This window comes from Emiliania huxleyi (assembly GCF_000372725.1).
Source record: "Emiliania huxleyi CCMP1516 unplaced genomic scaffold EMIHUscaffold_515, whole genome shotgun sequence".
Lineage (NCBI taxonomy): Eukaryota > Haptophyta > Isochrysidales > Noelaerhabdaceae > Emiliania > Emiliania huxleyi.
Window position 1 is genome coordinate 1 of NW_005198134.1, and position 14023 is coordinate 14023.

The window sequence follows — 14023 nt, forward strand, 5'->3', positions numbered from 1 at the left end:
GGGTTGAAGGAGATTTAAGTAATTAGAGGACATGTAAGACTGTTAGAGATTATGAGCGTTTTGGACTGATGGTAAGAAATGAAGAAACTGTACATTAGGGGAGAAAAGAAATGGCTTCGTTTTAGAAGCGATGTAGAGCGGTGATTTGGTTGTAGAGTTTGTTGTAGAGGCTCTACAGCAAAACCGCGGGGAGGGCAGTGACTCAAAGAGGTCGAGCCGCGCTAATGGGGTGTCTCCGAGCTTACTGGAGCTCTGATGGGAAGGCCCTGACTATCCCTGACACACAGAGAGTCACTCTGATGGCACACAACACCCTATAACTGCGTCATGACCAGCCTGCCATGTGTCGCCGGTGCCGCATTCGTCGCTGTGCTTCTTTAGCAGGCGGTGGACTGTCGGCTGCGAGGACGGTCGCATTTGCGCGAGGCGAGGAGAGCATTGTTGAGCGTTGCATGCGCCATGACTCGCGCCAGCGCGTGCGGGAGCTCCTGGCTGAGCGTTGAGTCCAGGCGAGTTGCGCTGGCCACTATCACTACGCCGAGCCGAGCTGACGCGTCGAGGCGCCGGCCAGTCGCAGCCGTGAGGCATGCCATAGCAGCAGAGGCACCTGCCACCCATTGGGCGGGCAGACAGAAGGCCAGGGCAGCACTGGCAAGTGCAACGCGCCTCATGTCGGAGAGCGACCGTGCCTCGTTCGCCGCTTATGATGTAGAGTTTGTTGTAGAGATTTCACGTTGTAGAGCGCCTCTACATCGCTCTACAACGGAGGCGCTTCGTCCCGCGGCGGATGTAGAGCTCTACAGCTCTACAGCGCTCTACAGCGCTCTCCAGCGCTCTACATCTCTACAGCTCTACAGCGCTCTACACTCTACATCCTCTATACCCTCCCTCAGGGCAGTGCGCTGCGCTGTCGCTCTGTCGAGCACGCTCTCGTGCTTCGTTGTGACGCGGGAGTAGAGTCGAGAGGCAGCCCTCGACGAGACGACCAGCGCCGCGATGCTCGCCGTCGCCGAGCTCAGCATTCCGGCCGAGCAGAACCCCGATCCCGCAAAGCCATTGGTGATGCCCGTCGACTCAACAGTGGTAGCCTCTACCCTGCGCTTCATTCCGTGGTCTGTGGTGGGCAATCCGGCCTTCCTCAATCTGCCCCTTCCTCCAGGGATGCAACCGTCGTGGGTCCAGATTCCGCAGTGGGCCGCCATCAGTGGACTTCTCCCGTTCTGTGAGCCCGATCCCGCTGTAGCCAACTACTTTGACAGACTCAGCATCTTGTGGCTGGCCGTCTTGGCCGCGGCGTGGCGCCGCATCCTCTCGGTGCCTTGTCCGACCTCGGCGTGTTCAGCACGGTGCACGTGGATGAGGATGCGTTCCGGACGGTGTGCGTCCAGGCACTGCATTCCCACCAAATCCCGGTGCCCGAGCTCCTTTTGCAGTGGGGCGACTTGGGGCACTCTGAGGCGATCGTACCCTTGGGACCAGTGCCATCTACAGAGGCAAAGACCGTCGACTTCTTGCAGTACATGACGGTCGGGGCTCTTACTTTGCGACCCTACGGCCGACGTCCCATTCGCAGCCCTGTCTGACATGACCCGCTGCCTGCCTGGGGCCCGTCTTCACGGCAGCAGCGCGCGTCGATCCCATGGGGAGTGTCATCGTGGGGGCCCGCATCGCTCGCCGCCGCCGCCGGCCACATCACTCCGCGAGCGGGCGACGGTCATCCCGCCCTGCTCGCTCGACAAGTGCTTAACATGCTGAAGACTACCCGCTCGAGTTTCCCGGCCTGCCTGAGGATCAATATTTTCAGAACTACTCTGCGGAGGGGTTGAGGCTCGCTCCGAGTATGTGGGCGGGACCACCGTGGTGCTCGGGTAACGAGCGCGTGCTCGGTGGCCTGCGCGCGCGGCGTGCCGCCGCGCGCGCCTCGCGGTGAAGCGTCCTGCCGGGCGTTCCAGTCTTAATCTACTATCTCTACCCCAACGATCTCCTGTTCTTGAGCGCAGAGATGTCCATTACTCTCCACACTGCACACACCCTTCGCTCCCGTAATGTGCACAGTACGGTAGTACCGGGGGTAATAGTTCTTGTGAGCTCTGCCAAGCCCCAAGCAGCCTACTGTACAGCTCCTCCCCGGACGCGTGCTCGGTTCGCTTCAGCCACTCTCGAGCTCCGGTCTAGCACCGGGGGAGGTTGGTGTCCCCGCGGGAGGGGCGAGCAGCGACTCGGTGAGCGGCGCGAGGAGGCCTCCCGCCTACCCGAGATCGAGCCGAGATCGAGCCGAGATCGAGCCGGGATCTCCCGCCTAGCGAGGGGCGCCGCCCTCCCCCGCAGGTCTCTGGTCACCGCGCCGTGCGGAAAGCGCACACGCGTGTGCAGCGGGCTGAGAGGCGGGCGGTCTTTGCCTCCGACGCGATAGGCCGCAAGGCGCCTGGCCGGCGACGGGGCGGGCGGGGCAGATGAGTGCTGGCCGCGCCCCTGTGTCGGGCGGCTGGCGAGGCTGCCCACGCACCGCGCTTGCCGAGCTGGTTCACCGTCACGCAAAGCATGGTTGCGAAGAGAGCCGGGCCGTAGCTGCGGGGAGGGGCGGAGGAGGCGAGGAGGGTGGAGGCGAGGTTGAGGAGGCGAGGAGGCGCAGAGGGGCGAGGAGGGGCGAGGAGGGGTCTGCAAAGGCGCATCGGCGGCTAGGGCGGCACACACATGCCTCCGCCCGCCATGGCGCCGATGGCGGCGCCTGCGCACGAGGGAGGGTGGCGAGGTGCAGCCGAGGTGCGGCCGAGATCCGACGGAGGTTCTGAGCGAGGTGCAGCCGAGATGTCTCCCGGACGGCGGCGCCTGCCCAGAAGGAGGTTGACGAGACTGTCCCCTTGAGGACGGCGTTCGTGTAGCCGCCTCCAGACCGCCAGAGGACTGCGCTGCAGATGAAGCCGACCTGCCCGCGGGAAGAGCGGCTCGAGCTCCCGCAGGCCCCCTGGGGAGGGCCGCTAGGCCCGGTTGGGGGCTCCTAACTGCGCGGCTGCTGCTAGGGCCGCACCCCCTTTGGGATCTGCGCGGTGGCACGGGCTGCGTCGAAGGAGAGGGGGCCATGCAGCTCGCTGAACATAGAGCAGATGGTGCATATGCAGGCGCCGAGTGTCACCATGCACATCGACTTGACCGGCGCTGGCGTACTGGAGGTTGACCGCTCGGTGCCGAGGAGTGTGCCGCACAGGAGCGCAAATAGCAGCCGCCGGCACATGTCCGCCTCGAAGCTGCTCAGCCCGCCGAGCTGCGCATATCGCCGGTACCAGCACGGGCTGCGATCAGCGCCGTAATGCGCGTTCGGAAACAGCTCTGCCGGCTGGCGCGCCAAGTCGCACGCAGGCAGCCAGCGGGGTCCCACGAGCGCAAACGTGCTGAACATCAGCATGGCGCTGCCGATGACGGCGTACGCCGACTTCTCCAGCGCCGTTGCCTCGCTGCTAAAATACGCCTGAAACTTGGCTAACATGATGTTTTTTCGTTGCAGAGCGCGCACACACAGCAAACACTTGGTCTCTTGGTCTCTTGGAGCAGAGCCTGGCGAGTCCTCGAAAGAGCCACCCCCGGGTCCATCCATAGGAAGAGGTACCCGCCGCTCGGAGCGTCTGGCGAACGGATTTCCCCGAGGGCTCTTGGGGTGTGTGATAGAGCGAGCTGGGGATGGGTGGGGATGGGTGGGGATGGGTGGGGATGGGTGGGGATGGGTGGGGATGGGTGGGGATGGGTGGGGATGGGTGGGGATCTGGGGATGGGTGGGGATGGGTGTGGGGATGGCGGATGGGTGGGGATGGGTGGGGATGGGTGGGGACCTCGGGGATCAGCGGGACACGTCGGCCGCACGCTCCACAGCTGTACATGTACATGTTTGTACGTCAAAGTTGTGAAGTGCCTTCGCGCGCGCGGCGCCGCGCTCATTACGTCCCATGGGACGGTGTGAACTCGGCAACTCGCCTGCCTGGCGCCATGGCTCGTCCATCATCATTGAGAGGTCTGTCCCTCGCTGGGTGTCACTCTAGTGCCCCGTGTAGGCGACGGGCGCCCTAGCTGTGAACAAGCGCACGCCGAGGGGTTAAATTTGCTTTCAGCGCACGCCGAAATTTGCTGACTGAAGCTATCCATGCACTCGCTCTTCTCAGCCTCTGGCGCACGCAAGTCGAAGCACACGCTGCCGAACGAGCGCGAAGGCTTCGCGCTGGCCGTCGGCGCCTCGATGCAGTGGTCCAAGCCGCACGTGCGCCCGCGCCTGACTTTGGCGACGACGAGGAGCTCGAGGAGGCACGCCGCGCACGTCCGCCACCGGCTCCGCCGCCCCCACCGCCCCCGCCTGACTTCTGAACCAGCCAGGAACCAGCCCGTACGGGGATGGCTGGGGATGGCTGGGGATGGCTAGGGATGGGTGGGGATGGGTGGGGATGGGTGGGGACCTGGGGGATCGCTGGGGATGGATCCGGATCGAGCGTGGCAAAACATTGATGCAATGCGCTCATGAGTTCCTTGACTCAAGAAGTAAAAAGTACATATGTATTGACTGATGGCAATCCCAACGGAGGGGCATGCGTGTGATGACGAAGATCCCGAGTATCATCTGTCCAGCGTCCACCATACCGCGTTGGTGTCCAATCCGAGCCTGGCTGTTCTTCACCTTCCTACCTAACCTAACCTAACCCGAGTAGAGGGTGCGTTCTGCAGCGCTAAAGGGAAACCCACGGTAGGCGGAGCCAGGAGCCCTCGGACCCGTGTTCTAGACCCCCGCGTGTTATGGCCCTGCGACCGCGCACCCCGCAGGGTCAGGGCTCTCTAGCCTGGCACCCTGGAACCTTGTTGTGGGGCACTATCGACGCGGCGTCGGCCACCATGATGCTTATCACGGCCCTGATGGTCAAGCCCTCCATGACGCTGCTCAGTCTGCAGCCCCCCGTGCGCCCGAGGTCGCTCCGGACATCCACCCGCTGCCGTATGTCGCCAAAGCAGCACCGCCGGGCACCGTGCGCCGCGGCGCTCCCTTCGTCTACAGTAATCAGGAGGGACACTCCCAGATTATGCTGCGCCCGCTCTCCGAGGGACGCATCAGAAAGCGAAACATGCTCCGGCCATCGTATGCGCGCAGACGCTGGCGCGCTACGTGCGCCGGACCGGCAGCAGTATGTCTCCGGCGAGGATCACCATGATCGGTGCAGTGGTCAATGTGCTGCTCTCCGGGTTCAAAGTGGGCGTCGGCATCGTCGGGCGCGCTGATCGCCGACGGCTGGCATTCGCTGAGCGACCTCTTCAGCGACGCGCTGTGCTGGGCCTCGGTGCAGCTGGGGGCGCACGGCTACGAGCGGCTCGAGCACGTGTGCACCCTCGGCATCGCGGCCATCCTGCTCGCGACGGGCGTCGCGATGACGGTGCACTCGGGCTCGACGCTGCTCGGCTTCATCCGTGGCTCCGCCGGCGCCGCCGGCGCCGCTGCCGTCGGTGCGGCGAGCGCCCTGAGCCGCGCGCCGCGCAGCGCCCACCTCGACGTGGCGGCGCTCTGCGTGGCGATGGCGTCCGTCCTCTCGAAGGAGCTGCTCTTCAGCATCTCGCACGCGGTCGGCGTGCGCTGCCGCTCGCCCTCGCTCATCGCCAACGCCTTCCACCACCGCTCCGACGCGCTCTCGTCGGTCGTCGCCGTCTTCGGCATCTTCGGGGTCATGTGCGGCTGCCGCTGGATCGACTCGCTCGCGGCGACGGCCGTCGGGCTGATGGTCGCGCGCATGGGGAGCGAGGTGGCGATGGAGAGCCTCGCCGCCATCGGCGAGGCGTCGCAGGACATCGCCGCGAAGTCGACCGGGGCGATCCCCCGCCCTCGCATGATCCCCCACATCGTGCTGAGACCCTCGGGTTCGCGTTTGCGTTTCTGTTGACTGCTATTTACGCCACTTGAATTGATTGTGAGCCACGTAAACACTTTCTTTCAAATCTTTCAAAGCTCCTGCTGCGGTCCATGTCCCGGGTCCGCGCTGTGCACGGGCTCCTGCTTCGGCCCGAGCTGCACGTGGTGGAAGCGCGTCGACGAGCCCGCCGCCTCGATCGGCGAGATGGCGAAGAGGCCCATGCGCCACGGCTTCTCGCCGCTGCGCAGGCTGGCGATCCGGATCTGCACCCACGGCGCCGCGCTCTCCGCCGTCGCGCCCTCCACCCACGGCGCCGCCTCGAAGACGAGCGCCGGGCCCTGCGCTGCGCCCGGAAGCAGCTTGGAGACGCGGACGCGGATCGACGTGGACTTGGCGGCCGAGTCCCAGTCGGGCCACGTCTGCGTGCTCCAGTCGGAGAAGCCCTCGTTCGTCACGACGCACGACAGCCGCGGCGAGCCGTCGGTGAACTCGATGCCGGCCTTCACCCACGTGCCCTCGTCGACCAGGATCATGATGCCAGCCTGATCGAACTGGGCCCGCGGCTTGAGCGTGAAGGCCGTGGTGAGCGTCGCCTCCACGTCGGCCGCTACCGGCCTCAGCAACGTCTGCGCGTCGTGCTTGACGAGCAGCGGCTCGTAGAACGTCTTGCTCCAGTAGTCGAGGTTTGGCGTCGGAGTGACCGTCAGCGCATCCGTACCGTCACGCTCGAAGGTGTGCTTGGGCACACCGTTGTTCCATGTGAACTCGTCGAAGGTGGTGATCGCGGTGGTTAGCATGCAAAATATGAGGGCATCGCGGGTGGTTAGCCGCTTGCATGCAAAAATAGTAAGGGGAGGGCTCCCAGGGCTTGGAGGTCTTTTTAGTTGCAACCATGATGATAGGCAAGGCGTTCAGGAAAGTGAAAGAAGAGGACATGGTTCGACCTCGCGTGCGAGATGTGTGTCGCGACCCCTCGTCGCGGACACCTCCCGACACGGTGTGAAGACAAACAACAGTCAACACAACTCCTCTCTCGACCGCTACTACGCCGCCGCTCTTCTCACTGCGCAGCTCACGGCTCTCCCTCCTGTTCCATCTCCTCCTCCTTCGCCGCCTCCTTCGCCTTCTTCGCCGCCTCCTCCGCCCGCTTTGCGGCCCTCTCCGTCGGCGTCAGTTTGACGAACTTGACCTCGTCCTCCTTGCCGATCACGGCCTTGAACTCCTTGTGGTAGAGGCAGGTCACCGACCTCACACCCTTCGTCGTCTTGGTGAGGTTGTGGTCCTTTGAGCCGCAGAGCGCGCAGCCGTACTCCCGCTTAGAAGCCGGCTGCAGCGGCGGCGTCCCCGGCGGCGTCAGCGGTCCGGCCTGGGGGGGAGGGGGGGGCGGTGGAACCGCACAAGGAGTGAGGGGGGGGGGGGCGACAGTCGCGCGTGGGGTGGGAGCTCGGGTGGTGTTGAAGCGCGGCGGGTCGGGTCGTGTCGGTTGCGGCCGGGCGGGGCGGTCCGGGGTGGGGCGCGTACCGCCGTCTCCGCCGCGGCAGCCGCCGCTTCGAGCTCGTTCGCCTCAGCCTCTGCCGCCTCCTTGAGCAGCTTCGCATCGCCGATAACCTCACGGTACTTGCTCTCTCCCCCATCGCGCGTCACCACCTTATCCTCCTGCTTGAAAGCCCACCTCGCCTTCGCCGCGGCGACGGCGACGTCCTCCGCCTTTTCCGCCGCCGCCCGTTTCGCCGCCGCCTCCTCCTTCTTGTCCAGCTTGGCATCCGCCTGCTCCAGCAGCTCCGCGCGCATCAACGACGACGCTGCACTGGACGACGCGGCGACGTAGCCCGACAGCGTCTTGAGCAGCTCGTGGCTGCTCACGGTGGCCTCGCTGACCGTCTGATGACCAGGGCAGCGTCGAGCGTGGGGCGGTGGCGGTGACGGAGGGAGGGAGGCAGGGAGGGGGGGGAGGGAGGGAGGGAGGGGGGGGAGGGAGGGAGGGGGGGGAGGGGGTAGATTGGGGAGGGAGGGAGGGGTGGGAGGGGGGGGAGCGATGGCGAGGGGGGTGGCCTGAATGGCGTTGCCGGAGAAGAGGGAGACCTCGACCAGCTGCGACTCCTTGCGTCCCTGCTCCGCCACAAGGGCGCCGAACTGGTTTGCCATGGAGCACAGGTCCTTGACCGAGGACGCGCCGTGGCTGGCGAGCTGCTTGAGAGCCTCGTTCTCGCCCCGGAGGATCTCCGCGTAGATCTTGGCGCGAGTCTGCTTCTCGGCGTTGTCGGACTGGGCCTTGGCAAGCGCGAGCTCGGCCGCTGCAACGTCCATCTGCTCCTTCGCCGCAGCCGTCTCCTCGTGGGCGATCTGGAGCTGGCCGAGCACGACCTTCAGGTGAGTCGGGCCCAAGTCGGGCATGCTCGGATCCTTGTCCGCCTGAATCTCGATCGTGTCTGCGAGATCCGCACGGTACTGGCTCTTCTCGTCGTGGTTGTGCACCGCCTTGTACATGGCCACCTCACTTTCGAGAACCTTCTGGTTGGCGTAGTCTGCGGCCATGACCAAGTGCTTGAGATTGTTCGCGGTAGTCGGCGACAGCTTCCGCTCGATCATGCGCTCGTCCTCGTCCGGGAGCGAGACGCCCAAATTCGTGTCGGCACCGCTTGCCCGATCGAGGTTGAGGAGCTCAACGTTCACCCCCTTCACATCGGGAAATGCCCTGACATCGTCCCAGTTGGCGGGCAGTGGGCCGCGCCTCAGCGTGCGACTCATCCCGCACGCGACGACGAACCTCCGGATGGGGGGGAGAGACGTGCCAGCGGGGGACGTCGCCAGGTGGACGGAAGGCCCGGCGTCGTCCGCCCAAGAAGAAACCTCTGCGAGATCTGCTTGGAGATTTATCGGGAGATCCATCGAGATATTCCCGTGCTGTTCGTAATAGAATCCCCCCCTCGTTAACGATTTTTTTTGAAAGAATGGCACCCTATATCTACCGCTGGTTCAGACTGGTGCAGGCGTTGGTTCCAGGAACGCAGAGCCGAGTCGACGCCCTCCCGGCGGTCGAGTGACTGCGGTATCGAGGACAGGTAGACCTTCCATCCGAGAAAAAGAAATTGCTGTCTGGTTGAGAAATGGAAAAGGCTGTCTGGTCGCGACTCACCTGGCGTAAGCTCGAATTCCTCTGGAGTTGATTGGTTAAGACGCATTTGGTGCGTGTCTTCTGTAAAGAGGCTTCTAAAGCCTGGCGTTGTAAGAGGAATCTAAGCCAATTTCCAGCGCCACAGTTGACTAAACGTCCAAGTTGTTTCGACACAGCCAATGAAACGCACTGGGAATTCGTTGCCTTTCGGTGAAGCGGCTGAGAAGAATTTGAGGTGGTGAAGAAAAATTGACACGAGTGGGTGGTGCGCAGAGTGATTTCTTTTAGCCGAGCCGGCTTCGTAGCCGCTGAGAAATGCAGAGTTGCCGCCGAGGGAGACCAAGCCCGGTGGCAATCCGAAGCATCGTGATCGAACGGTGCAGAGCCACTCAAAGTACTCTGTGCGCTCATCAAGAAGCAGGTATCTATGGCTAGCCCAAGACGAAGCTGAGTAGTAGTATCGGGTAGCGTTTGAAATCAGCTGAACTTGATTTCCTTCCAGCGCCCAATGCCGCACCGAAAGGTGTGTTCCGACAAGCCGCAATGGGGCAACATGACCTGGTTTGAGCTCCCAATTTCGCAGCGAAAGGTGTGCATCGAGATTCAGCAACGGGGCAAGTCCTTCAGGCCAACGCCAATCGCAATCGTTTCGCAGTTGGGGCGAAGTTCGGTCTTCCTCTTCGTCATCGATCGGCGGCGAGGGGCGGCGAGTGGTGACGCGAATTTCAACCGAAATCGCGCCACCCTTTGTGCACTTTGAACGCAATGATGTTGTTGTGACGGTTGAATTTTTGCCGATTTCTGTAAGCGTCCATTTTTGAATAGGTTTGGAAACCACCGAGGGGTACGATTCCACATAATTCATCCGACGGAAACGTGGCGATGGCACCTGATTCGGGGCGCAATGGGGGGGGGGGGGGTGAGGATTTGGTTCTGAAGAAGGTGGGGCAGTACCGAGGGGGATGGGGGAGGGTCACCGTTTGGGCGAGCGAAGGCTGTGGCGCCGACGGCGGCACCCTTGTACGAGGCTGTGAGGGGAGCGGCGGCGAGAGGGGGGGCGACGGCGACGCAGGCGAGCCGCGCGCGCGCGCGACTGACGGAAGCGCGGGCGGCGGGAAAAAGGAGAACGGCGGCGGCGGCGAGGCGCAAAACGGGGGCGGCGGAAGTGGGGGCGACGGCGGCGGCAGAGTGAACGGCGGCGCGCGCACGGACGGCGACGAAATCGACGGCGGGGAGGGCCGGGGCTGCATGGCGGCGGCGGACGCGCGCACATTTGTCGTGCTTGCGCATTGGCACTCGACGTCCTCCTCGGCGACCTGCGTGCGCGCGGGAACGGCAGGGGTCATTTCGCGCGCACCGGGCGGCGCCGTGCTCGCAGCAGCCGGGATCGCGGCAGAGTATGGTGGAGAGCTCTACCCGCGCACCTGCCCAGCGATGAGGTCGACGCCGCTCCTGGCAGGCGAGGCAGGGATCTCGGCGACGTTGGAGAGCGGGCGCACGATGTCGTGGGCGACGCCCGTCCGCAGCCACGTCGTGGTGACGACGATGGCGAGGAGCATCACGGTGGAGAGGAGCGTCCCGGCGCTGCTTGGGCTCGCTCGAGTTTCCGGTCTAGGCGCGGCACGGGGTTTTTCATTTATCAGGGCTTGGAGGTGGACCTCCAAGAATATGCGGACTGCCAGGCGGTATGCACTAACCTTATGCACTAACCTAGGAAGCCCGCAACGCTCCGTCGACGCAGTAGGGCGGCGGAGGCCAGAGTGGCGGATTGTCGCAGCCGGGCGGCTCACAGAGCCAAGCGGCATGCACTAACCTAAGCACCGGCCTTCGCCGTCGCGTCGACAACGTAGCAGCGAAGTAGCAGTGTCAACCCGACGGCGGCAGTGGTCGATGTGGCTGCGACGTTTCTACGAGGCTTCATCGCGACCGCTATTGAGCGGGTGCCGACTCGCGGGCGCCCTAGTGCAGGGTCCCGGGGTTTCTAGTCGGCAAACGCGACGCCTCAATAGCCTCAATAGCCAGCGTTACAACAGCGATTCATTTCGGAAAACATGAGTAACTTCATGCGAGCGTGCTTTAGAGTTGTGAGTACATGTACTCCGTGCCGCTGACGTGATGGCCAGGTACGTGAGCATCAGCACCGTGGATGCGCCGCACGCCACGCCGAGCTTCGGCAGAAGGTCCTCGTCCATCGCCGCACGGGTCAGCGCTGACCAGCTGAGCAGTGCGAACGCAAGCAGCGCGTTCTTGGCCTGCCCGACGGCAGCCCATGAGCGTAGACTGCGCAGCAGATGGGCGTCCGCTTCAGCCTGCTCGCCGAGCTGGTAAAGCTTGCCGCCCGGCGACTTTATGAACGCCATTCGTGGCTCTGGACCTGGCGTCCAACTGATGGACGATGCACGAAGCCACATCTGACGTCCTTCCTCCGGGCTGACAGTCGACATCACGGATCACGCGACACGCCAGTGAATCTACCATCCTGCAGCTGCGACCAGCCTGAGAGCACCGGGATCGATGCCTCGTCGACAGCGTCACACATGCTGAGACTGCTGCATCGGCGCACCACCTCGCGGCCAATCCGTGCGGTTGTCGCTCGTGGCTGCACTCTTAGCGCGGATGTAGACGCTAGCGCGAGCCCAAGCACGGCGAATTTCATGCTGGCGAAGGGGTGCCGAACGCTTAATACCCCTTCGCGTCGACGCTCTCGCGCATCAAGCGCTTGAGGGGATTCACCACCCAAGCAGCACTCCCGGGTCTATGGTTTGGTCTGTGTGAACGTGTGAACGTGTGAAGAAGACCCTCGGCAATCTTCTGCGCGCGCACACGTCGCGCGCGCTCCTCCTGGTACACCACCAAGCAAAGCACACAGCGCCAGCACGCGCGGCCGTGACCCGAAACAGCTACTAGCGACGGCCTCCACGCGACTACTAAATCCCGACACGACGACGCCGCCGAGCACTCGGAGTGCTGATGCCAGACGACGATGTCACCGAGAAGATCGCCGGCATGTCCGTCGCACCAGTCGACTTCGATCAGGCGTTCCCAGCCATGGCACGCCACATGGCACGCTGCAAGGGCGAGCTGTTTGTGTTTTCACGAGGCAGCGACGGAGGAGCCTTTGTGCGCTTCGACTCGTGCGGCACGTCGCCGTTTGAGCCTGCGCCTGTGAAGATCACAGTGCTGTATGAGGAGGTTGACGGTCCGCCATCGCTGATGGAAGCTCTTTGCGACGTGGAGGCGTGCTTGATCTGGATGCAGGAGGCGCAGGGCCCGTGTGAACTCACCCTGTGCAACCCGGGTGGCGAGTACTGGGAGGAGGCGGGCCCGGAGGAGCTGTCGGCCGAGCAGGCACCTCGCCTGCGCGGCGGCGAGTCACGGAACGTCGCGTTGATCCAGCGTGAGTTCTGGGAGGTCCACGACGAGCCGGAACTCGCCACGGTCGGGTGCTCGGGCTCTTATTCTAGGTATCGCTTCGCCGCCAGCTTCCCGCGGCTGGATGCGCTGGTCCGACATGGCTGCGTGCCCCCTCCTCCGGGGACGCCTCCTGCGGGCAACACCATCAGCGCCGACGGCTTTGTCGCGGGAACGTCCGGCGTATCGGAAGCCTGCGCAGCGCTGATGCACAGTGGCCATCCCTCGTGGGAGGTACCGGACCGGGAGCGGATGCACACCGCGAACGGCGCCCTCTCGTTCCTCGAGGCCAAGCTACCGCCCGTCGAGGGCGAGCCCGCCGGACATGCCAGCCAGTGCGCCACGGCCGCCGCCGCCGAGGCAGCGAAGCCGCCTCCGTACCCGCCCTCGCTCCGCCGCAGCGACGTCTTCCCGCTCGATCGCTTCCCAATCAAGGAGGACCCCCGCGTGGTGCAGCGGCGCGAGGACCCGGCAGGAGCCGAAGCCGAGGCGCGCAAGATGCGCGCGCGCTTGTTCTCGAGCCCGCACTTCCGTGGGGGCGGCCTCTTTCAGATGTGCCTGATGGAGGCGCAGCACAAGCAGGCGAACGGGATGGAGCTCGACGAGCTCGATCGCACCGTCCTTGGGCCGCCCACGCAGGGGGAGGACGACTAGTTGGGGCGAGCAATGTGATGGCGCTTGCGTCATGTCACTTTCTCAGTGTTGATGGTAGGTGTGTAGGTTTGGCGTGTTTCGGGATACACCGCTTCAGCACGTGCATTCAACTTTGGATCTTGGCCGCCGGCGGGTTTCTTTTTCTTAAACGCTCTCATACCCACTGGCAGGCCGAGCCCGCGCCGGGCACGTGTACATATACACACATATGCTGGCTGCCGCCCTCGTCTCCGCCGCCCTTGCCGCGGCAGGCGGGCATCCGCTGCTCCCTCTCCGAGCTGGGCGGCGCGCCGTGTGCCCGCCGAGGCCGCTGCTCGCGCTGCGAGGCGGCAGCGCTCCGGCCGGAGGCCTCGTCGTGCGCATCCGGACGAGCGAGGGCGTCAAAAAGGTGCGGCTCGAGAGCGGCAGCTCGACGCTCGCGCAGCTCGAGGAGGCGCTCGCGGCGCAGCACAAGCTGCGGCTGGACGGCGCGCGGCAGCTCTCTCGCCAAGGCGAGCCGCTCGACGTCAAGGCTTCGGGCGGCTCGACGCTCGCGGAGCTAGGCATCGCGCACGGCTCCTTCCTCCACCTCTCCTCCGGCCGGTCGGCCGCGGCCGCGAAGGCTGGCTCTGCAGGAGCCGAGGCTGAAACTGCTGCCACCACCTCCTCACACACCTCGGGAGGCTCCGCCACCGCCTCCGCCACCGCCACCGCCACCGCCACCGCCACCGGCGCCTCCGCCCCGGGTGCATCGCCCAGGAGCAGGGCCGCGGGCCGGCGTGGCTCGGTCCGGCGCACCTTCGAGCAGATCGACGACGAGCGGCGCGCGCGCACGCTCGAGATGAAGGCGCCACCGGCCGCAGCAGAACAGAGCCCCGCCCGCGTGCGCGCGTGTGTGCGTGCGTGTGCGAGCCTGTCCGGGCCGATCCCCTGTAGGCGCCGCCCAAGCCGCGGACCGCCTTCGTGGCGGTGGACGGCGGCGCGTCGCGCT

General features: G+C 64.8%; 4 protein-coding genes across 4 annotated transcripts in view; 1 reads left to right on the forward strand and 3 right to left on the reverse strand.

Annotated features, from left to right (window-relative positions):
* Positions 1-1937: 1937 nt before the first annotated feature.
* On the reverse strand, positions 1938-3522 carry EMIHUDRAFT_445765 (hypothetical protein). The gene is made up of 6 exons (XM_005766336.1): positions 3029-3522; positions 2830-2926; positions 2695-2728; positions 2507-2568; positions 2400-2425; positions 1938-2248 (listed from the first exon to the last, which is right to left on the reverse strand). Exons 1-6 carry the CDS (start codon positions 3482-3484, stop codon positions 2150-2152), a joined length of 774 nt encoding a protein of 257 aa, XP_005766393.1. The 5' UTR covers positions 3485-3522; the 3' UTR covers positions 1938-2149.
* Positions 3523-4132: 610 nt separating this feature from the next.
* On the forward strand, positions 4133-5903 carry EMIHUDRAFT_246520 (hypothetical protein; the record flags this gene model as incomplete). Its single annotated transcript, XM_005766337.1, has 5 exons — positions 4133-4246; positions 4801-4918; positions 5076-5137; positions 5223-5402; positions 5562-5903. The coding sequence occupies 5 exons, from the start codon at positions 4133-4135 to the stop codon at positions 5901-5903; spliced, it is 816 nt and encodes a 271-aa protein (XP_005766394.1).
* Positions 5904-5962: 59 nt separating this feature from the next.
* On the reverse strand, positions 5963-11348 carry EMIHUDRAFT_119685 (hypothetical protein; the record flags this gene model as incomplete). The annotated part of the gene is made up of 8 exons (XM_005766338.1): positions 5963-6749; positions 6950-7239; positions 7395-7754; positions 7956-8640; positions 9837-9877; positions 10260-10304; positions 10413-10599; positions 11101-11348. 8 exons carry the CDS (start codon positions 11346-11348, stop codon positions 5963-5965), a joined length of 2643 nt encoding a protein of 880 aa, XP_005766395.1.
* Positions 11349-13591: 2243 nt separating this feature from the next.
* Positions 13592-14023, reverse strand: part of EMIHUDRAFT_119687 (putative sensory transduction histidine kinase) — a gene marked incomplete at both ends in the record, with an annotated part of 4718 nt that continues 4286 nt past the window's right edge. The window contains one exon of the mRNA XM_005766339.1: positions 13592-13695. Coding sequence (XP_005766396.1) covers positions 13592-13695 — 104 coding nt within the window. The remainder of the gene's footprint in view (positions 13696-14023) is intronic.

Bases quoted from the DNA above. Each gene is read 5' to 3' on its own strand.
- EMIHUDRAFT_445765 (XM_005766336.1), bottom strand. From the start codon at position 3,484: ATGTTAGCCAAGTTTCAGGCGTATTTTAGCAGCGAGGCAACGGCGCTG. The intron at 2,569-2,694 runs GTGTGTGCCGCC...CCCTCCCCGCAG, and splicing joins GCCATGGCGGGCGGAGGCAT to CTACGGCCCGGCTCTCTTCG. The intron at 2,426-2,506 runs GTGCGTGGGCAG...GTCGCCGGCCAG, and splicing joins GAACCAGCTCGGCAAGCGCG to GCGCCTTGCGGCCTATCGCG.